The sequence below is a fragment of the Phocoena sinus genome, chromosome 2, assembly GCF_008692025.1.
Source record: "Phocoena sinus isolate mPhoSin1 chromosome 2, mPhoSin1.pri, whole genome shotgun sequence".
NCBI classification, from domain to species: domain Eukaryota; kingdom Metazoa; phylum Chordata; class Mammalia; order Artiodactyla; family Phocoenidae; genus Phocoena; species Phocoena sinus.
The window spans coordinates 109829144-109852526 of NC_045764.1; the positions used below are offsets into that span (position 1 = coordinate 109829144).

Below are 23383 nucleotides of genomic sequence, written 5' to 3' on the forward strand. Positions count from 1 at the left end.
TTCCCCCTTGGTGTCCATACGTTGGTTCTCTACATCTGTGTCTCTATTTCTGCCTTGCAAACCGGTTCATCGGTGCCATTTCTCTAGATTCCATATATATGCATTAATATACGGTATTTGTTTTTCCCTTTCTGTCTTGCTTCACTCCCTATGACACTCTCTAGGTCCATCCACGTCTCTACAAGTGACCCAATTTTGTTCCTTTTTATGGCTGAGTAATATTCCATTGTATATACGTACCACATCTGCTTTATCCATTCGTCTGTCGCTGGGCATTTAGGTTGCTTCCATGACCTGGGTGTTGTAAATAGTGCTGCAATGAACATTGGGGTACATGACTCTTTTTGAATTATGGTTTTCTCTGGGTATATGCCCAGTAGTGGGATTGCTGGGTCATATGGTAATTCTGCTTTTAGTTTTTTAAGGCTGTCCTCCATAGGGGCTGTATCAGTTTACATTCCCACCAACAGTGCAGGAGGGTTCCCTTTTCTCCACACCCTCTCCAGCATTTGTTGTTTGTAGATTTTCTGATGATGCCCTTTGTAACGGGTGTGAGGTGATAACTCGTTGTAGTTTTGATTTGCATTTCTCTAATAATTCTTGATGTTGCACAGCTTTTCATGTGCCTGTGGCCATTTGTATGTCTTCTTTGGAGAATTGTCTATTTAGGTCTTCTGCCCATTTTTTGATTGGGTTGTTTGTTTGTTTTTTATATTGAGCTGCATGAGCTCTTTATATAGTTTGGAGATTAATCCTTTGTCCATTGACTCGTTTACAAATATTTTCTCCCATTCTGAGGGCTGTCTTTTTGTCTTACTTATAGTTTCCTTTGCTGTGCAAAAGCTTTTAAGTTTCATTAGGTCCCATTTGTTTATTTTTGTTTTTATTTCCATTACTCTAGGAGGTGGGTCAAAAGGATCTTGCTGTGATTTATGTCAGAGAGTGTTCTTCGTATGTTTTCCTCTGAGAGTTTTATGGTGTCCAGTCTTACACTTAGGTCTTTAATCCATTTTGAGTTTATTTTTGTATATGGTGTTAGGGAGTGTTCTAATTTCATTATACATGAAGCTGTCCAGTTTTCCCAGCACCACTTATTGAAGAGACTGTCTTTTCTCCACTGTATATTCTTGCCTCCTTTATCACAGCTTAATTGACCATAGGTGCATGGGTTTATTTCTGGGCTTTCTATCCTGTTCCATTGATCTATATTTCTGTTTTTTGTGCCAGTACCATACTGTCTTGATGACTGTAGCTTTGTGGTATAGTCTGAAGTCAGGGACCCTGATTCCTCCAGCGCTGTTTTTTCCTCTCAAGTCTGCATTGGCTATTCAGGGTCTTTTGTGTCTCCATACAAATTTTAACACTTTTTGTTCTAGTTCTTTAAAAAAATGCCATTGGTAATTTGGTAGGGATTGCATTGAATCTGTAGACTGCTTTGGGTAGTATAGTCTTTTTCACAATGTTGATTCTTCCAGTCCAAGAACATGGTATATCTGTCCATCTGTTTGTGTCATCTTTGATTTCTTTCATCAGTGTCTTATAGTTTTCTGAGTACAGGTCTTTTACCTACTTAAGGTTTATTCCTAGGTATTTTATTCTTTTTGTTACAGTGGTGAATGGGATCTTTTCCTTAATTTCTATTTCTGATCTTTTGTTGTTAGTGTATAGTAATGCAAGAGATTTCTGTGCATTAATTTTGTATCCTGCAACTTTACCAGATTCGTTGATTAGCTCTATTAGTTTTCTGGTGGCATCTTTAGGATTATCTATGTGTAGTGTCATGTCATCTGCAAACAGTGACAGTTTTACTTTTTCTTTTCCAGCTTGTATTCCTTTTATTTCTTTTTCTTCTCTGATTGCCATGGCTAGGACTTCCAAAACTATGTTGAATAATGGTGGCAAGAGTGGACATCCTTGTCTATTTCCTGATCTTAGAGGAAATGCTTTCAGTTTTTCATCATTGAGAATGATATTTGCTGTGGGTTTGTCACATATGGCTTCTATTATGTTGAGGTAGCTTCCCTCTGTGCCCACTTTCTGGAGAGTTTTTATCAGAAATGGGTGTTGTTTTTTGTCACAAGCTTTTTCTGCATCTATTGAGAAGACCACATGGTTTTTATTCTTCAATTTGTTAATATGGTGTATCACATTGATTGATTTGCATATGTTGAAGAATCCTTGCATCCCTGGGCTAAATCCTATTTGATCATGGTGTATGATCCTTTTAATGTGTTGTTGGATTTTGTTTGCTAGTTTTTTTTTTTTTTCTTGCGGTACGCGGGCCTCTCACTGTTGTGGCCTCTTCCGTTGCGGAGCACAGGCTCCGGACTTGCAGGCTCAGCGGCCATGGCTCACGGGCCCAGCCGCGCCGCGGCATGTGGGATCTTCCCAGACCGGGGCACGAACCAGTGTCCCCTGCATCGGCAGGCAGACTCTCAACCACTGCACCACCAGCAAAGCCCTGTTTGCTAGTATTTTGTTGAGGATTTTTGCGTCTATATTCATCACTGATATTGGTCTGTAATTTTCTCTTTTTGTGGTATCTTTGTCTGGTTTTGCTATCAGGGTGATGATGACCTCATAGAATGAGTTTTGTAATGTTCCTTCCTCTGCAGTTTTTTGAAGAGTTTGAGAAGGATAGGTGTTAGCTCTTCTCTAAATGTTTGATAGAATTCCCCTGTGAAGCCATCTGGTCCTGGACTTTTGTTTGTTGGAAGATTTTTAATCACAGTTTCAATTTCATTACTTGTGATTGGTCTGTTCATGTTTTCTATTTCTTCCTGCTTTGGTCTTGGAAGGTTACCTTTCTAAGAATTGGGCCATTCCTTTCAGGTTGTCCATTTTATTGGCATAGAGTTCCTTGTAGTAGTCTCCTGAGATGCTTTGTATTTCTGCGGTGTCCATTGTAATTTCTCCCTTTTCATTTCTAATTTTATTGATTTGAGTCCTCTCTCTCTTTTCCTTGATGAGTTTGGCTAAAGATTTGTCAATTTCGTTTATCTTCTCAAAGAACCAGCTTTTAATTTTATTGATCTTTGATACTGTTTTCTTTGTTTCTATTCCATTTATTTCTGCTTTGATCTTTATGATTTCTTTCCTTCTACTAACTTTGAGTTTTGTTTGTTTTTCTTTCTATAGTTCCTTTAGGTGTAAGGTTAGATTGTTTATTTGAGATTTGTCTTGTTTCTTGAGGTAGGATTGTATTGCTATAAACTTCCCTCTTAGAACTGCTCTTGCTACATCCCATAGGTTTTGGATCGTCATGTTTTTGCTGTCTTTTGTCTCTAGGTATTTCTTGATTTCCTCTTTGATTTCTTCAGTGATATCTTGGTTATTTAGTAATGTATTGTTTGGCCTCCATGTGTTTTTGATTTTTACAGGGTTTTTTTTTTCCCCTGTAATTCATTTCTAATCTCATAGCATTGTGGTCAGAAAAGATGCTTGATATGATTTCAATTTTCTTAAATTTACCAAGGCTTGATTTGTGAACCAAGATGTGATCTATCTTGGAGAATGTTCCATGTGCACTTGAGAAGAAAGTGTAGTCTGCTGTTTTCTGATGGAATGTCCTACAGATATCAATTAAGTCTATGTGGTCTATTGTGTTATTTAAAGCTTTGTGTTTCCTTATTAATTTTCTGTCTGGATGATCTGTCCATTGGTGTAAGTGAGGTATTGAAGTCCCCCACTATTATTGTGTTACTGTTGATTTCCTCTTGTATAGCTGTTAGCATTTGCCTTATGTATTGAGGTGCTCCTATGTTGGGTGCATATGTATTTCTAATTGTTATCTCTTCTTGATCCCTTGATCATTATGTAGTATCCTTCTTTGTCTCTTGTAACTTTTTTTTTTTTTTTTTTTTTTTTTACGGTACGCGGGCCTCTCACTGTTGTTGCCTCTCCCGTTGCGGAGCACAGGCTCCGGACGCACAGGCTCAGCTGCCATGGCTCATGGGCCCAGCTGCTCCACGGCATGTGGGATCTTCTTGGACCGGGGCACGAACCCGTGTCCCTGCATCGGCAGGCGGACTCTGAACCACTGCCCCACCAGGGAAGCCCCAACATTCTCTATTTTAAAGTCTATTTTGTCTGATATGAGTATTGCTACTCTAGCTTTCTTTTGATCTCCATTTGTATGGGATATCGTTTTCCATCCCCTCACTTTCAGTCTATATGTGTCCCTAGGTCTGAAGTGGGTCTCTTGTAGATAGCGTACATATGGGTCTTGTTTTTGTATCCATTCAGCAAACCTGTGTCTTTTGGTTCGAATATTTAATCCATTCACATTTAAGGTAATTATCGATACATATGTTCCTATTACTCTTTTCTTAATTGTTTTGGGTTTTGTAGGTCCTTTTCTTCTCTTGTGTTTCCCACTCAGAGAAGTTCCTTTAGCATTTGTTGTAGAGCTGGTTTTGTGGTGCTGAATTCTTGTAGGTTTTGCTTGTCTGTAGAGCTTTTTTTTTTTTAACATCTTTATTGGGATATAATTGCTTTACAATGGTGTGTTAGTTTCTGCTTTATAACAAAGTGAATCAGTTATACATACACATGTGTTCCCATATCTCTTCCCTCTTGCGTCTCCGTCCCTCCCACCCTCCCTATCCCACCCCTCCAGGCGGTCACAAAGCACCGAGCCAAAATCCCTGTGCCATGCGGCTGCTTCCCACTAGCTATCTACCTTACATTTGTTAGTGTATATATGTCCATGCCTCTCTCTCGCCCTGTCACAGCTTCCCTGGTGGCGCAGTGGTTGGGAGTCCGCCTGCCGATGCAGGGGACGTGGGTTTGAGCCCCAGTCCAGGAGGATCCCACATGCCGCGGGGTGGCTGGGCCCATGAGCGATGGCTGCTGTAGAGCTTTTGATTTCTCCTTCGAATCTGAATGAGATCCTTGCTGGGTTGAGTAATCTTGGTTGTAGGTTCTTCCCTTTCATCACTTTAAATATATCGTGCCACTCGCTTCTGGCTTGTAGAATTTCTGCTAAGAAATCAGCTGTTAACCTTATGGGAGTTCCCTTGTATGTTATTTGTCGTTTTTCCCTTGTTGCTTTCAATAATTTTTCTTTGCCTTTAATTTTTGCCAATTTGATTACTATGTGTCTCAGCATGTTTCTTCTTGGGTTTGTCCTGCCTGGGACTCTGTGCTTCCTGGACTTGGGTGGCTATTTCCTTTCCCATGTTAGGGAATGTTTTTGACTATAATCTCTTCAAATATTTTCTCGCGTCCTTTCTCTCTCTCTTCTCCTTCTGGAACCCCTATAATGTGAATGTTGTTGTGTTCAATGTTGTCCCAGAGGTCTCTTATGCTGTCTTCATTTCTTTTCATTCGTTTTCTTAATTTTGTTCTGTGGCTGTGAATTCCACCATTCTTTCAGGTCACTTATCCATTCTTCTGCCTCAGTTATTCTGCTTGATTCCTTCTAGTGTATTTTTCATTTCAATTATCATATTGTTCATCTCTGTTTGTTTGTTCTTTAATTCTTCTAGGTCTTTGTTAAACATTTTTTGCATCATCTTGATCTTTGCCTCCGTTCTTTTTCTGAGGTCCTAGATCATCTTCACTATCGTTCGGAATTCTTTTTCTGGCAGGTTGCCTATCTCCACTTCATTTATTGTTTTTCTGGGGTTTTTTTTTTTTTTTTTTTTTTTTTTAAACATCTTTATTGGGGTATAATTGCTTTACAATGGTGTGTTAGTTTCTGATTCACAACAAAGTGAATCAGCTATACATATACATATGTTCCCATATGTCTTCCCTCTTGCGTCTCCCTCCCTCCCACTCTCCCCTTCCCACCCTTCCAGGCTGTCACAAAGCACCGAGCTAATATCCCTGTGCCTTGCGGCTGCTTCCCCCCAGCTATCTACCTTACTACGTTTGTTAGTGTGTATATGTCCATGACTCTCTCTCGCCCTGTCAAAACTCACCCTTCCCCCTCCCCATATCCTTAAGTCCGTTCTCCAGTAGGTCTGCGTCTTTATTCCTATCTTACCCCTAGGTTCTTCATGACATTTTTTTTCCCTTAAATTCCATATATATGTGTTAGCATACGGTATTTGTCTTTTTCTTTCTGACTTACTTCACTCTGTATGACAGATTCTAGGTCTATCCATCTCATTACAAATAGCTCAATTTCATTTCTTTTTAAGGCTGAGTAATATTCCATTGTGTATATGTGCCACATCTTCTTTATCCATTCATCCGATGATGGGCGCTTAGGTTGTTTCCATGTCCTGGCTATTGTAAATAGAGCTGCAATGAACATTTTGGTACATGACTCTCTTTGAATTTTGGTTTTCTCAGGGTATATGCCAAGTAGTGGGATTGCTGGGTCATATGGTAATTCTATTTGTAGTTTTTTAAGGAACCTCCATACTGTTCTCCACAGTGGCTGAACCAATTCACATTCCCACCAGCAGTGCAAGAGTGTCCCCTTTTCTCCACACCCTCTCCAGCATTTATTGTTTCTTGATTTTTTGATGATGGCCATTCTGACTGGTGTGAGATGATATCTCATTGTAGTTTTGATTTGCATTTCTCTAATGATTAATGATGTTGAGCATTCTTTCATGTGTTTGTTGGCATTCTGTATATCTTCTTTGGAGAAATGTCTATTTAGGTCTTCTGCCCATTTTTGGATGGGGTTGTTTGTATTTTTGTTATTGAGCTGCATGAGCTGCTTGTAAATTTTGGAGATTAATCCTTTGTCAGTTGCTTCATTTGCAAATGTTTTCTCCCATTCTGAGGGTTGTCTTTTGGTCTTGGTTATGGTTTCCTTTGCTGTGCAAAAGCTTTGAAGTTTCATTAGGTCCCATTTGTTTATTTTTGTTTTTATTTCCATTACTCTAGGAGGTGGGTCAGAAAGGATCTTGCTGTGATTTATGTCATAGAGTGTTCTTCCTATGTTTTCTTCTAAGAGTTTGATAGTTTCTGGCCTTACATTTAGGTCTTTAATCCATTTTGAGCTTATTTTTGTGTATGGTGTTAGGGAGTGATCTAATCTCATACTTTTACATGTACCTGTCCAGTTTTCCCAGCACCATTTATTGAAGAGGCTGTCCTTTCTCCACTGTACATTCCTGCCTCCTTTATCAAAGATAAGGTGTCCATATGTGCGTGGGTTTATCTCTGGGCTTTCTATCCTGTTCCACTGATCTATCTTTCTGTTTTTGTGCCAGTACCATACTGTCTTGATTACTGTTGCTTTGTAATATAGTCTGAAGTCAGGGAGCCTTATTCCTCCAGCTCCTTTTTTCGTTCTAAAGATTGCTTTGGCTATTCGGGGTCTTTTGTGTTTCCATACAAATTGCAAAATTTTTTGTTCTAGTTCTGTGAAAAATGCCAGTGGTAGTTTGATAGGGATTGCATTGAATCTGTAGATTGCTTTGGGTAGTAGAGTCATTTTCACAATGTTGATTCTTCCCATCCAAGAACATGGTATATCTCTCCATCTATTTGTATCATCTTTAATTTCTTTCATCAGTGTCTTATAATTTTCTGCATACAGGTCTTTCGTATCCTTAGGTAGGTTTATTCCTAGATATTTTATTCTTTTTGTTGCAATGGTAAATGGGAGTGTTTTCTTGATTTCACTTTCAGATTTTTCATCATTAGTATATAGGAATGCCAGAGATTTCTGTGCATTAATTTTGTATCCTGCTACTTTACCAAATTCATTGATTAGCTCTAGTAGTTTTCTGGTAGCATCTTTAGGATTCTCTATGTATAGTATCATGTCATCTGCAAACAGTGACAGCTTTACTTCTTCTTTTCCGATTTGGATTCCTTTTATTTCCTTTTCTTCTCTGATTGCTGTGGCTAAAACTTCCAAAACTATGTTGAATAAGAGTGGTGAGAGTGGGCAACCTTGTCTTGTTCCTGATCTTAGTGGAAATGCTTTCAGTTTTTCACCATTGAGGATGATGTTTGCTGTGGGCTTGTCATATATGGCTTTTATTATGTTTAGGAAAGTTCCCTCTATGCCTACTTTCTGGAGGGTTTTTATCATAAATGGGTGTTGAATTTTGTCGAAAGCTTTCTCTGCATCTATTGAGATGATCATATGGTTTTTCTCCTTCAATTTGTTAATATGGTTTATCACATTGATAGATTTGCGTATATTGAAGAATCCTTGCATTCCTGGAATAAACCCCACTTGATCATGGTGTATGATCCTTTTAATGTGCTGTTGGATTCTGTTTGCTAGTATTTTGTTGAGGATTTTTGCATCTATGTTCATCAGTGATATTGGCCTGTAGTTTTCTTTCTTTGTGACATCCTTGTCTGGTTTTGGTATCAAGGTGATGGTGGCTTCGTAGAAGGAATTTGGGAGTGTTCCTCCCTCTGCTATATTTTGGAAGAGTTTGAGAAGGATAGGTGTTAGCTCTTCTCTAAACGTTTGATAGAATTCACCTGTGAAGCCATCTGGTCCTGGGCTTTTGTTTGTTGGAAGGTTTTTAATCACAGTTTCAATTTCAGTGCTTGTGATTGGTCTGTTCATATTTTCTATTTCTTCCTGATTCAGTCTTGGCAGGTTGTGCATTTCTAAGAATTTGTCCATTTCTTCCAGATTGTCCATTTTATTGGCATAGAGTTGCTTGTAGTAATCTCTCATGATTTTTTTTATTTCTGCAGTGTCAGTTGTTACTTCTCCTTTTTCATTTCTAATTCTATTGATTTGAGTCTTCTCCCTTTTTTTCTTGATGAGTCTGGCTAGTGGTTTATCTATTTTGTTTATCTTCTCAAAGAACCAGCTTTTAGTTTTATTGATCTTTGCTATTGTTTCCTTCATTTCTTTTTCATTTATTTCTGATCTGATTTTTATGATTTCTTTCCTTCTGCTAGCTTTGGGGTTTTTTTGTTCTTCTTTCTCTAATTGCTTGAGGTGCAAGGTTAGGTTGTTTATTCGAGATGTTTCCTGCTTCTTAAGGTGGGCTTGTATTGCTATAAACTTCCCCCTTAGAACTGCTTTTGCTGCATCCCATAGGTTTTGGGTCGTTGTGTCTCCATTGTCATTTGTTTCTAGGTATTTTTTGATTTCCCCTTTGATTTCTTCAGTGATCACTTCATTATTAAGTAGTGTATTGTTTAGCCTCCATGTGTTTGTATTTTTTAAAGATCTTTTCCTGTAATTGATATCTAGTCTCATGGCGTTGTGGTCGGAAAAGATACTTGATACAATTTCAGTTTTCTTAAATTTACCAAGGCTTGATTTGTGAACCAAGATATGATCTATCCTGGAGAATGTTCCATGAGCACTTGAGAAAAATGTGTATTCTGTTGTTTTTGGATGGAGTGTCCTATAAATATCAATTAAGTCCATCTTGTTTAATGTATCATTTAAAGCTTGTGTTTCCTTATTTATTTTCATTTTGGATGACCTGTCCATGGGTGAAAGTGGGGTGTTAAAGTCCCCTACTATGAATGTGTTACTGTTGATCTCCCCTTTTATGGTTGTTAGTATTTGCCTTATGTATTGAGGTGCTCCTATGTTGGGTGCATAAATATTTACAATTGTTATATCTTCTTCTTGGATCGATCCCTTGATCATTATGTAGTGTCCTTCTTTATCCCTTTTAATAGTCCTTATTTTAAAGTCTATTGTGTCTGATATGAGAATTGCTACTCCAGCTTTCTTTTGGTTTCCATTTGCATGGAATATATTTTTCCATCCCCTCACTTTCAGTCTGTATGTGTCTCTAGGTCTGAAGTGGGTCTCTGGTAGATAGCATATATATGGGTCTTGTTTTTGTATCCATTCAGCCTGTCTGTGTCTTTTGGTGGGAGCATTTAATCCATTTACATTTACGGTAATTATCAATATGTATGTTCCTATTCCCATTTTCTTAATTGTTTTGGGTTCGTTATTATAGGTCTTTTCCTTCTCTTGTGTTTCTTGCCTAGAGAAGTTCCTTTAGCATTTGTTGTAAAGCTGGTTTGGTGGTGCTGAACTCTCTCAGCTTTTGCTTGTCTGTAAAGGTTTTAATTTCTCCATCAAGTCTGAATGAGATCCTTGCTGAGTAGAGTAATCTTGGCTGTAGGTTTTTCTCCTTCATGACTTTAAATATGTCCTGCCAGTCCCTTCTGTCTTGCAGAGTTTCTGCTGAAAGATCAGCTGTTAACCTTATGGGGATTCCCTTGTGTGTTATTTGTTGTTTTTCCCTTGCTGCTTTTAATATGCTTTCTTTGTATTTAATTTTTGACAGTTTGATTAATATGTGTCTTGGCGTGTTTCTCCTTGTATTTATCCTGTATGGGACCCTCTGTGCTTCCTGGACTTGATTAACTATTTCCTTTCCCATATTAGGGAAGTTTTCAACTATAATCTCTTCAAATATTTTCTCAGTCCCTTTCTTTCTTTCTTCTTCTTCTGGAACCCCTATAATTCGAATGTTGGTGCGTTTCATGTTGTCCCAGAGGTCTCTGAGACTGTCCTCAGTTCTTTTCATTCTTTTTTCTTTATTCTGCTCTGCAGTAGTTATTTCCACTACTTTATCTTCCAGGTCACTTATCCGTTCTTCTGCCTCAGTTATTCTGCTATTGATCCTATCTAGAGTGATTTTAATTTCATTTATTGCATTGTTCATCGTTGCTTGTTTCATCTTTAGTTCTTGTAGGTCCTTGTTAACTGTTTCTTGCATTTTGTCCATTCTACTTCCAAGATTTCGGATCATCCTTACTATCATTATTCTGAATTCTTTTTCAGGTAGATTGCCTATTTCCTCTTCATTTGTTAGGTCTGGTGGGTTTTTATCTTGCTCCTTCATCTGCTGTGTGTTTTTCTGTCTTCTCATTTTGCTTATCTTACTGTGTTTGGGGTCTCCTTTTTGCAGGCTGCAGGTTCGTAGTTCCCGTTGTTTTTGATGTCTGTCTCCAGTGGCTAAGGTTGTTTCAGTGGGTTGTGTAGGCTTCCTGGTGGAGGGGACTAGTGCCTGTGTTGTGCTGGATGAGGCTGGATCTTGTCTCTCTAGTGGGCAGGTTCACGTCTGGTGGTGTGTTTTGGGGTGTCTGTGGCCTTATTATGATTTTAGGCAGCCTCTCTGCTAATGGGTGGGGTTGTGTTCCTGTTTTGCTAGTTGTTTGGCATAGGTTGTCCAGCACTGTGGCTTGCTGGTCGTTGAGTGAAGCTGGGTGCTGGTGTTAAGATGGAGGTCTCTGGGAGATTTCCGCTGTTTAATATTATGTGGAGCTGGGAGGTCTCTTGTTGACCAGTGACCTGAAGTTGGCTCTCCTACCTCAGAGGCAGAGCCCTGACTCCTGGCTGGAGCACCAAGAGCCTTTCATCCACACGGCTCAGAATAAAAGGGAGAAAAAGTAGAGAGAATTAGTAGAAGTATGAGGAAAGAAAGAAGGAAAGGAGGAAAGGAAGGAAGGAAGAAAGAAGCAAAGAAGGAAAGAAAGGGAGGGAGGGAGGGAGGGAGGAAGGAAGGAAGGAGGGAAAGAAGGAAAAAAAGACAGAAAGAAAGATGATACAGTAAAAATAAAATAAAGTATAATATAGTTATTGAATTAAAAAATATTTAGAAAAAAAAAAAAGGGACGGATAGAACCTTAGGACAAATGTTGGAAGCAAAGCTATACAGAGAAAATCTTACACAGAAGCATACACATACACCTTCACAAAAAGAGGTAAAGGGGGAAAAATCATAAATCCTGCTCCCTGAGACCACCTCCTCAATTTGGGGTGATTCGTTGTCTAAAGGAGGGAGGGAAGGAAGGAAAGAAAGAAAGAACGAAGGTAAAGTATAATAAAGTTATTACAAGTAAACTTAATTATTAAGAAAAAGAATTTTTAAAAAAAAGTCATGGACGGATAGAGCCCTAGGACAAATGGTGGAAGCTAGAGTATACAGACTAGATGTCACACAGGAGCATACACGTACACCTTCACAAAAAGAGGAAAAGGGAAAAAAATCATAGATTTCGCTCCTAAATTCCACCTCTTCAATTTGGGATCATTCCTTGTCTATTCAGGTATTCCACAGATGCAGGGTATATCAAGTTGATTGTGGAGCTTTAATCCGCTGCTTCTGTGGCTGCTGGGAGAGATTTCCCTTTCTCTTCTTTGTTTTCACAGCTCACAGGAGCTCAGCTTTGGATTTGGCCCTGCCTCTGCTTGTAGGTCGCTGGAGGGCGTCTGTTTTTTCGCTCAGCCAGGACGGGGTTAAAGGAGCCGCTGATTCGGGGCCTCCGGCTCACTCAGGCCGGGGGTTGGGGGATGGGGGTAGGAGGGGCACTACGTGCGGGGCGGGCCTGCAGCTGCAGAGGCAGCGTGACGTTGCGGCAGAGGCCGGCGTGACGTTGCACCAGCCTGAGACCCGCCGTGCGTACTCCCGGGGAAGTTGTCCCTGGATCCCGGGAACTTGGCAGTGGCGGGCTGCACAGGCTCCGCGGAAGAGGGGTGTGGAGAGTGACCTGTGCTCGCACACAGGCCCCTTGGTGGCGGCAGCAGCAGCCTTAGCGTCTCCCGCCCGTCTCTGGGGTCCGCGGTTTTAGCCGCGGCTCGCGCCCGTCTCTGGGGTTTGCGCTTTCAGCCGCGGCTTGCGCCCGTCTCGGGGGCTCGCGCCCTCAGCCGCGGCTCGCGCCCGTCTCTGGGGTTTGCGCTTTCAGCCGCGGCTCGCGCCCGTCTCGGGGGCTCGCGCCCTCAGCCGCGGCTCGCGCCCGTCTCTGGGGTTCGCGCTTTTAGCTGCGGCTCGCGCCCGTCTCTGGAGTTCCTTTAAGCAGCGCTCTTAGACCCCTCTCCTCGCGCACCAGGAGACAAAGAGGGAAGAAAAAGTCTCTTGCCTCTTCGGCCGGTGCAGGCTTTTCCCCGAACTCCCTCCCGGCTAGTCGTGGTGCACTAACCCCTTCAGGCTATGTTCAAGCCGCCAACCCCAGTCCTCTCCCTGAGCTCCGTCCAAAACCAAAACCTTAGCCTCAGCTCGCAGCCCCGCCCGCCCCGGTGGGTGAGCAGCAAGCCTCTCGGGTTGGTGAGTGCTGGTCGGCACCGATCTTCTGTGCAGGAATCTCCCCGCTTTGCCCTCCGCACCCGTCGCTGTGCACTACTCCGCGGTCCCGAAACTCCCCCCTCTGCCTCCCGCAGTCTCCGCCCGCGGAGGGGCTTCCTAGTGTGTGGAAACTTTTCCTCCTTCACAGCTCCCTCCCACTGGTGCAGGTGCCGTCCTTATTCTTTTGTCTCTGTTTTTTCTTTTGCCCTACCCAGTTACGTGGGGAGTTTCTTGCCTTTTGGGAGGTCTGAGGTCTTCTGCCAGCCTTCAGTAGGAGTTCTGTAGGAGTTGTTCCACGTGTGGATGTATTTCTGGTGTATCCGTGGGGAGGAAGGCGATCTCCGCGTCTTACTCTTCCGCCATCTTCAAGGTCCCCCCTGGGGTTTTATCTTGTTCCTTCATCTGGTACATAGCCCTCTGCCTTTTCATTTTGTCTGTCTTTCTGTGAATGTGGTTTTTGTTCCACAGGCTGCAGGATTGTAGTTCTTCTTGTTTCTCCTCATACCACATCCTCTTAAACCAGTCATCTGTTTATGGGCACTTGGGTTTTTTCCACATCTTGTTTATTGTAAATAATGCTGCTATGAACATTGGGGTACATATATCTTTTCAAATTAGAGTTTTCATCTTTTCCAGATATATACCCAGGAGTGGGAATCCTGGATCATATTGTAGCTCTATTTTTAGTTTTTTAAGGAACCTCTGTACTGTTTTCCATAGTGGCTGTACCAGTTTACATTACCACCAGCAGTGTAAGAGGGTTCCGTTTTCTCCACACTCTCTGCAGCATTTATTTGTCGACTTTATGATGATAGGCATTCTGACCAATGTGAGGCGATACACCATTGTAGTTTTGATATGCATTTCTCTAATGATTAGTGGTGTTGAGCATCTTTTCATGTGCCTGTTTGCCATCTGTATGTCTTCTTTGGAGAGATGTCTATTTAGATCTTTTGCCCATTTTTTGATTGAGTTGTTGGTGTTTTTGATATTGAGTTGTATAAGCTGTTAGTATATTTTGGATATTAACCCATTGTTGGTCGCATTATTTGCAAATATTTTCTCTCATAACATTTTTCACAGAACTAATAATCCTAAAATTTATATGGAACCACAAAAAACCCAGAATTGCCAAAGCAATCCTGAGAAGAAAGAACAGAGCTGGAGGTGTAACCCTCCCAGACTTCAGACAATACTACAAAGTTACAGTAATCTAACAGCATGGTATTGGCACAAAAACAGACAAATAGATCAATGGATCAGAATAGAGAGCCCAGAAAGATACCCACACACCTACGGTCAATTAATCTGTGAAAAAGAAGGCAAGAACATACAATGGAGAAAAGACAGTGTCTTCAACACGTGATGGACAGGTACATGTAAATCAGTGAAATTATAACATTCCCTCATACCATATACAAAAATAAGTTCAAAATGGTTTAAAGACCTAAATGTAAGACATGACACCATAAAACTCCTAGAAGAGAATATAAGCAAAACATTCTCTGACATAAATCATAGCAGTATTTTCTTATCAATCTCCCAAGGCAAAGGAAATTTAAAAATTACCAAATGGGACCTAATCAAACTTAAAAGCTTTTTCACAGCCAAGGAAACCATCAACAAAATGAAAAGACAACCTGCAGAATGGGAGAAAATATGAATCCTCTTTGATAAATATTTTATGGAATGACACAGGCAGTGATAATAATATTTATCTAGAGAATTCAGCTGATTTCTTAGGTGGGGCCTCACTGATAGGTCTTCACTCCAGTTGAAGTTTTGTTCCTTAGCTTTACAAATCCAGAATTTTGATCTTGCAAGCTTTCTTAAGGTTACTCAGACTTAGGGATACTGGTCCATTTTAACCAACTAATGAGAGAGTGATCTGTAACCCAGAATGCCATTTCATTAATTTATGATATATAAAACTCAGTAAAAATGTTAATTGGACCAGAAAGCAATCTATAATCTTTTTCTTTTGAGAAATGCTGGAGAATCTTTTAAAATTCCTATTCTTTGAGCTCCTTCATTCTAAACCTCATGCTCACTGTTTCTTTTTCTTCAAAGAGATTATAATACAGTTGATTAGGTCTAAACTTGTTAGATTATAGTCAGTTTATACTTCTCTCTTTGTAAGAATCAAGAACAGACCAACTTGGTTACAGTTTGGGATGTTTTGAAAACTCTCATGAGTCCTGGTAAGTCCTTTGGGTTAACTCTAAAGGTGATTAAAGTCATCTGAAAAATGATTTATAATTTAAGCTTTAGTGTGTCCCCTCATTTTCCTCTTCCTTCCTGTTTATTTGTAGTCATCTTCTTATTGCCCTTTGCATAAGCTCTACTTGTTTATTCTTTCTAGTGCCTATGTTCAGCATTTGAATTAAATAACTTGAGGATTTCTGGGGTGTAGATTTGTGTCAGATTCTTTCCCTACCCATCACTTCTCTATCACAAGATTAATAATACAGATATATTGAGGTGTAAGGAAGGAAGATTTTTGAAGGATATAACATCCAGCCTTTTGTAACTGGAGCAGGAAGATTTTTAGCTTTTCTAAAGGAATTGCTGGCATTCAAACAAACCATGTTTTTGTATGACAGCATGTTTCATCCTCTCATTAGCAATTTCTTACTCCATTAAGAATTATTGATGTAGTAGTGGAAAACACCTATTAGTTGAAGTGTCTCTTTTATTTGCCTTAACTCTAAAACTAATTCTGAGTTAGAAGACCCAGTTGGAATACTTACTACTCATCAGAGGTGTCAGTTTTAACACTTTCACAATGTGAGGAAATGCATGAGATACTTAAATTACTAAATTTTCTTTACAGTCTTGGAAATTGTTAAGCATTAGTTTTGAGAGTGACTAATTTTTACTTCTCTTTTTAGAAAGGATATATGTGAATGGGATAGGGGAGTGTAAGTGAGTCTGCTGTATGTTCCAAGTCCTTTATTATAACCTGGGATAGGGGAGTGTAAGTGAGTCTGCTGTATGTTCCAAGTCCTTTATTATAACCTAAGATGAAGATTTTATAGTCTCTGGTATGTTTTTTAACTTAGAAAAAGTATTTTATAAGAAAAAATTTATGTAATAATTTATTTTAGCCCAAGTAATAATGCTTTTAAGAATGGATTACTAGATGAATGGACATTTTGGTAAATAATTATGGAAAATATTAAATTGAGGTAAGTATAAGAATTCAGTATATTAAAATAAAATGTACTTGCTTAATATTGGGTTCTCCGTTGACTGTTCACTGATAATAATGTTTAAACAAACGCATGACTTTTGTTTTGCTTCTGCTAGGTGCTCATTTATGATAGATTTGGCCAAGATATCATCTCTCCTCTGCTATCTGTGAAGGAGCTGAGAGACATGGGAATCACTTTGCATCTGTGAGTTTTAACGTGTTTCTAGTAATGGCATCTGTTTTCAAATATATTGTTTTCTTTTGTTTTAATTAGTTTATTTGTATCGTATTTATTTTTGTCTGCATTGGGTCTTTGTTGCTGCGCACGGGCTTTCTCTAGTTCTGGCAAGCGGGGGCTACTCTTTGTTGCAGTGCACGGGCTTCTCACTGCGTTGGCTTCTCTTGTTGTGAAGCACAGGCTCTAGGCGCGTGGCTTTCAGTAGTTGTGGCACATGGACTCTAGAGCGCAGGCTCAGTAGTTGTGACGCACGGGCTTAGTTGCTCTGAGGCATGTGGGATCTTCCCGGACCAGGGCTTGAACCCATGTCCCCTGCATTGGCAGGCGGATTCTTAAGTATTACGCCACCAGGGAAGTCCCTCAAATACATTTTTAAAAATGTCTTTAGCCACCCTGAAATCAAATTACTAAGGGGCATTTATCAAGAAAATAGTATTAGGTTATAGTACTTGCATATAGAGAACATTTTTTCCGTTATCTTGTTTTATTCAGCCCTTTATTTCTGAAGTTAAAAATAATCCTCAGTCTTAGAATTTAAAATTTCATAATTTAAATTTTCTCTTTTGTGTCTTTTCCTACAGACTAGTTTACTCTCTTATGTAAAGGAAAAGAACTGGTTGTTTCAAGGTCTCTTTCAGCTCTGAAAATTTTTTATTTCTTTAATTCAAATACACTTTTTAAAAAGAGGAATATCTAAATTAGTATATCATTAATATGAAAAATTTAAGTAACTAGGAAGTAATGACTTAATCACCATAGGGAGCTATCTATGTTGTCTTCTTAACTACTAAATTTATTTGATTATATTCCTTATGATATGTCTGATGAATAAAACAAATTGCATTACTTTGTAGACTTGGCCTAATAGAACAATAGAACATTTAAAGAGGGGCTGTATACATGAATAGCTACTAATACTTTTATGTACTGAAGGAGTCCAGTTTTACAGTGTTCTAACTTAGTTGCATGTTGTTCTTTGATGATGTTATAATCAGTTTTCATTCTGTGATATTTTAATATATTGAATTATAGTGTGCTCTTTTATTGGGAATGTGGTTTTAGATTTCCAGTGAGTAGCGTATCAGAATCTTGTTAAACTCTTAAATTTTATACTGAATATTTGTTTTAACTTAATAGAATATTGCATTAATTCTAAAATATACTTTTTAATTTAGTATTTCTGAAATTAAGGTCTGTCTCCTTAATAATGCCATGACATAGTTTAATTGGCAGCATCTTCTGCCTGTTTTAATAATATGTTTTAAAATTGATAGCACCTTAGGTTTGATGAAATGTGGTATTTGGCAGGTTCTTCCTCTCATTTTTGTGTCAGACTTAATCTACACATTTGTTGGTGGTGACATGTTAATGCTTATGACCTAAACTGGAGTTATCCTTGAAGCCATCCTTGAAAATGATGGTTTATTATAAGCATTGGTTACTATTGCTACCTTACTCTTTAACTCCTTTATTTTATTTTACTAATAAAAAGACTAAAGTTTGTAGAGTTCGAGTGATTGTCCCATGATTGTACAGGTAATTAATAACAGAGTCGTGGCCAGATTGCTTGACCACTGTTTCTGGGCTGTTTGTCTACTGAACCATAGTGGCTCAGAAACAGTGACTAATAAAAGTGAGGCTTCAGTACTTCCTTAAGGAGTGACAAGATATTCTGCCAGTTTGAGAGTTGTGCATTCTTGCTGCCCACCTGTTGCTATTGCCATCAGAGCATGAAAGGATTACACAGCTATTCTGGTAAATTCCTGTGCACCTTGCCTCTGACTATTCTTCCTTTTTTGCTGGAGAATACTTCATCAGTTACTTTATATTCTGCAAGCTGGTTTAGGCTGATTTGTAGGAAACAATAATTACAGGTTTCCAGAACATGAAATGGTGGTTGTAGCCCTTTAGGTAGTTGGACAGCCAGTGTAAGAAGACAACAAACAATGGCTGCCAGCACATTATAATCCTTCTGGTGTTAGCAGCAGCCAAACAGAGGGAAAAAAGTTATCAAATGCAGACTCACTGGCAGCATGTGCCTCTTTGACTCTCTCCTTTGTAAGGATGACTGAAATAATTGTATGTATAGAAGGATGTATGTAGATTGTTTATGGAATATTGCGTATAGAAGGATGACTAGAATATTGTGGAAATAGAACATTTCTCATATTTCCTGATATAAGCATGGTGAAATCTTACAATGGAGCATAAAGATATTTTCTCAGTTGATATTGGGATATTTGAATGAATATACTTTCTGAATTGTAAAAGAGAAAACTATCAAGTGGTACAATCAATAAGATGCTTAGCTGATCCCTTATGCATTCTCTTATGAAGCAACAGGTAGAACAATATAGATGGTCTTAAAGTTTTAAGGAAGCATTCATATACCTTTCATTTAAAAAATATATTTTATTTTATTTATGGTTAAATATTTTCATTGCTTCTAAAGATAGTTCCAGCTTTCTGTTTTCCCTCTCAGAGAACTGTACTTTCCTCCCACTTACCTCCCCCCACCATATTTCTATGAAAAATGGGAATAAAATTGATTTTGAATGTGCTTTAGTTCTCATTCAAGGAGAATATTGGTAGAAGAGACTGACCATAAGAGGTATGAGAAATAAGGTGATTGGAGTAGAGGAAATGAAGACTGAGATTAGGATCTTACTAATAAATAATATTAACATTGATATAAGGAGAAAGCTGGGTTAAATAATTAATTGCAGCAAGAACTTTTAGAGTACTGGTCACTGTCCTTGAACTGGTGAACTAGTTTGAGAAATACTGTAAAATTTTAAGCTATCTTTTTAGATAAGTGACTAAGAAAAAAGTGAGTTTTATATTCTTTATATGTCCTAGGCTTTTGCACTCTGATCGAGATCCTATTCCAGATGTTCCTGCAGTGTACTTTGTAATGCCAACTGAAGAAAATATTGACAGAATGTGTCAGGTAATATGAGTTCTTATTTTCCTTATTCTTGAAGGTGGAAACAGATTTTTTTTCAAAAAAAAAAAAAATCTTAGATGTCCAGTGTGAAAAATCAGAAATTTTCTTAACCCAATTTCCCACTTCGATTTTTGAGACTATCTTTGAATTTTAAATAGACTGAAAGATTTAAAATTTTTTGGCTGAGGAAGTATTATTTTGATTGAGACTGAGTCTAGCTTTAAAAAACAGAAAACCTAACTATATGAGCTTTTAAAAATAAGGTTTTATTTTTCTAAGATAATAGAAAGTCTGAATAGGAAGTCCAGCTTGGTATAGCAGCTCTTTAAAGTAATCAAAGATCCAAGCCCCCTCTGTCTTTTTGAGCTGTCATCTTTAGTTTGTTGTTGTTCACTGTCTTGCTCCTTGCTTCACGGATGCAAGATGGCAGCTGCAACTTTAGACATCACAATATATGTTCAGGGTAAGAAGAAGGGAGAAATTAACTATGCCAGCCCTGACTGTTGATTTTGGTCAGGAAAGCTAAGCTTTCCCAGAAGCTCCCAGAAGACTTTCATTTATGTCTCACTGGATAGAATTAGCGTCAGGGGAGGCCACAAAAGTTAATATTTAAATGAGTGTATTGTCACCCCCAAATAAAATCTGTATTCTTTTAGCAAGGAAGAAGGGGAAAATAGATATTGGATAGGTAGCTAATGGTGTCTGCTGTTAAGTCACAAGCATCTTTACTTGTTATTGACCGTTGAATCAAATTACTTTGTTTGTTAGTGAAGGTCACATATTTTGTGTCCTATAGAGCTAATAACGCCCAGCTTTCTCTTTTACCCTGCATAAACCCAACAACTATGCCATTTTTCAAAGAAGTACGATTTACCAATCCCTTCTTCTTTCCTTGTTTTAAAACATCTTTATTGACGTATAATTTACATACCGTACAATTTACCCAAAGTGTACAAAGTATGCAATTCATTGGTTTTTAATATATTCGCACAAGTGTGCAACCATCACCATAATGAATTAAAGAGCATTTTCATCACCTTAACTATTACATCCCCAACCCCTGAACCCCCATCCCTAAGGTACTATTTGTTTCTGTATATTTGCCTGCTCAGCATATTGCATATGAATGGAATCATATACATGGTCTGTTGTATCTGGCTTCTTTTTCTTAGCTTAATGTTTTCAAAATTCATCCATACTGTAGATGTTATCAGTACTTCTTTGCTTTTTATTGCTGAATAATAGTCCATTGTGTGGATATACCAAATTTTGTTTATCCATTTATCATTTGGGTTGTTTCCACCTTTTGGCTGTTGTAAGTAATGCTACTATAAACATTTGTGTACAAATTTCTGTGTAGGCATATGTTTTCATTTCTCCTGTGTCCATGAACACCTAGGAATGGAATTGCTACATTAAATGATAACACCATGGTTAACCTTTTGAGGAATTGCCAGACTATTTTCCGAGGTGGTTGCATCATTTTGTATTCCCTCCAGCAGTGTTTGAGTGTTCCAGTTCCTCCAGATCCTTGCCAATACTTCTTATTATCTGACATTTTGATTGTAGTCACCCTACTGGGTGTAAAATGGTATCTCACTGTGGTTTTGATTTGCATTTCCCTGATGACTAATGATATTAAGCATCTTTTCATGTGTTTATTGGCAGTTTGTATCTTTGGAGAAATGTCAATTCAGATCCCTTGTCCAGTTTTAAATTGGGTTGTCTTTTTATTGCTGTTAGAGTACTTTATATATTTTGAATACTGGACCTTTATCAAGTATATTATTTGCAGATGTTTTCTCCCATCCTGTGGGTTATCTTTTCACTTTCTTAATAGTATCCTGTGGAGCACAAAAATTTTTAATTTTGGTTTTAAACTTAATTTCATTTTTTCTTTGGTTGCCTGTGCTTTTGGTGTCATATTTAAGAAACCATTGCCAGCTCATAATTGCTACTGAACTTGTGGTATTGAAAATACAAATAAATGTGTATTTCTTAGAAAAAGAAACCATTGCTAAATCTCTGTTTTATTTGAAGATTTTTATAGTTTGGGGGCTTGTATTTAGGTATTTGATACTTTTTGAGTTAATTTTTATATGTGCTATAAGGTAGGTATCCAACTTCCTTCTTTTGCATGTGGCTATCCAGTTCTCCCAGCATCCTTTTTTTTTTTTTTTTTTTTTTTTTTTTTTTGGTGTTGGGGGTAGGAGTTTGTTAATTAATTTATTTATTTTTGCTGTGTTGGGTCTTCGTTTCTGTGCGAGGGCTTTCTCTAGTTGTGGCAAGCGAGGACTGCTCTTCATCGCAGTATACGGGCCACTCTTCATCACAGTGCACAGGCCTCTCACTATCACGGCCTCTCTTGTTGTGGAGCACAGGCTCCAGACGTGCAGGCTCAGTAGTTGTGGCTCACAGGCCTAGTTGCTCCGCGGCATGTGGGATCCTCCCAGACCAGGGCTCGAACCCGTCTCCCCTGCATTAGCAGGCAGACTCTCAACCACTGTGCCACCAGGGAAGCCCCTCCCAGCATCCTTTTTTGAAGAGACTGTTCTTTCCCCAATGAACAGTCTTGGCAGCCTTGTCAGAAATTAATTAAGAATAGATAAATTGGTTTATTTCTGGACTGTCAGTTCTTTTCCATTGATTTCTGTGTCTGTCCTTATGCCAGTACCACCCTGTCTTGCTTTGTGGCAAGTTTTTTATTTTTTTGTTTTTGTTTTTTTTAGTGTGAGAGAAAACAGATGGAAGTAGAAAATCAGAGGTTAAGAAATAACCCTATACTCTTAAACTTGAATTGGAAATAATATCAGTATGAACTCATGATATATTATGAAAAAGCATAGAAACAGTGACCAACCCATTAGCAGTGCACATGCTAGCACATAGACTGCTGTTGACCTGAGACAAAAACACTGCCAAATATTTCTCCAGCAAAGATGGGTTTATTCAGTATTAGCAGAGAATTGCAATTTGGGGTCTGCAACCATGCCAAACCACATGCAAGTCCCGGCATGGCAAAGGAAGGAGAACACTTATATAGAGAGGAAAAGGACTTGTCAAAGCACCTGGCCAGTAAGATGGGTACTTCAGAGTTCTAGAGGAGTTCACCAGGTAAGGATAACCTTTTCTAAAAAGACTTTAGCCACAAAAGAGGTAGTCTGTCTTCAAGGAAAGTCATCAGTCCAGTGTGAAAATATACAGACCATAACTAAAACAAAGAGCTCATGGCTTTGCATTGGCTGAGTCCTTGCCAGGCAAGGAGTCTTTCTTCTTCCTGTTAGGTTCTATCATCAGAGGGTATGAGAGCTCACCCTTCTGGTCTCCCAGCTCTATTGAGATTTTTATTAATGTATTACATTTTCCTTTTTTTTAATTAAATTTAATTTATTTTTTATACAGCAGGTTCTTATTAGCTATGTATTTTATACATATTAGTTTATATATGTCAATCCCAATCTCCCAATTCATCCCACCAGCACCACCCCCCACCCCACCCCCACTTGCCCCGCTTGGTGTCCAAAAGTTCTCTGTGTCTCTTACTTCTGCCTTGCAAAACGAATCATCTGTACCATTTTTCTAGATTCCACATATATGCGTTAATGTACGATATTTGTTTTTCTCTTTCTGGCTTACTTCACTCTATATGATGGTCTATAGGTCCATCCAAGTCTCTACAAATGACCCAATTTCGTTCCTTTTTATGGCTGAGTAATATCCCGTTGTATATATGTACCACATCTGCTTTATCCATTCGTCTGTCAGTGGGCATTTAGGTTGCTGCCATGACCTGGGTATTGTAAATAGTGCTGCAGTGAACATTGGGGTGCATGTGTCTTTTTGAATTATGGTTTTATCTGAGTATATGCCCAATAGTGGGATTGCTGGGTCATATGGTAATTCTGTTTTTAGTTTTTTAAGGCTGTTCTCTATAGGGGCTGTATCAGTTTACATTCCTGCCAACAGTGCAAGAGGGTTCCCTTTTCTCCACACCCTCTCCAGCATTTGTTGTTTGTAGA

The 23383-nt window shown here is 38.8% G+C and overlaps 1 protein-coding gene across 2 annotated transcripts in view; it reads left to right on the top strand.

Moving 5' to 3' along the window:
• SCFD1 (sec1 family domain containing 1) overlaps positions 1-23383 on the top strand; it is a 142744-nt gene that overhangs the window by 4433 nt on the left and 114928 nt on the right. For both annotated transcript variants that reach the window (XR_004348513.1, XM_032623103.1), the window contains exons 3-4: positions 16296-16384; positions 19277-19367. Coding sequence is in view for 1 of the 2 variants with exons in the window: in XM_032623103.1 (XP_032478994.1) it covers positions 16296-16384; positions 19277-19367 (180 nt within the window). In the remaining variant the exon portion in view is untranslated. The remainder of the gene's footprint in view (positions 1-16295; positions 16385-19276; positions 19368-23383) is intronic.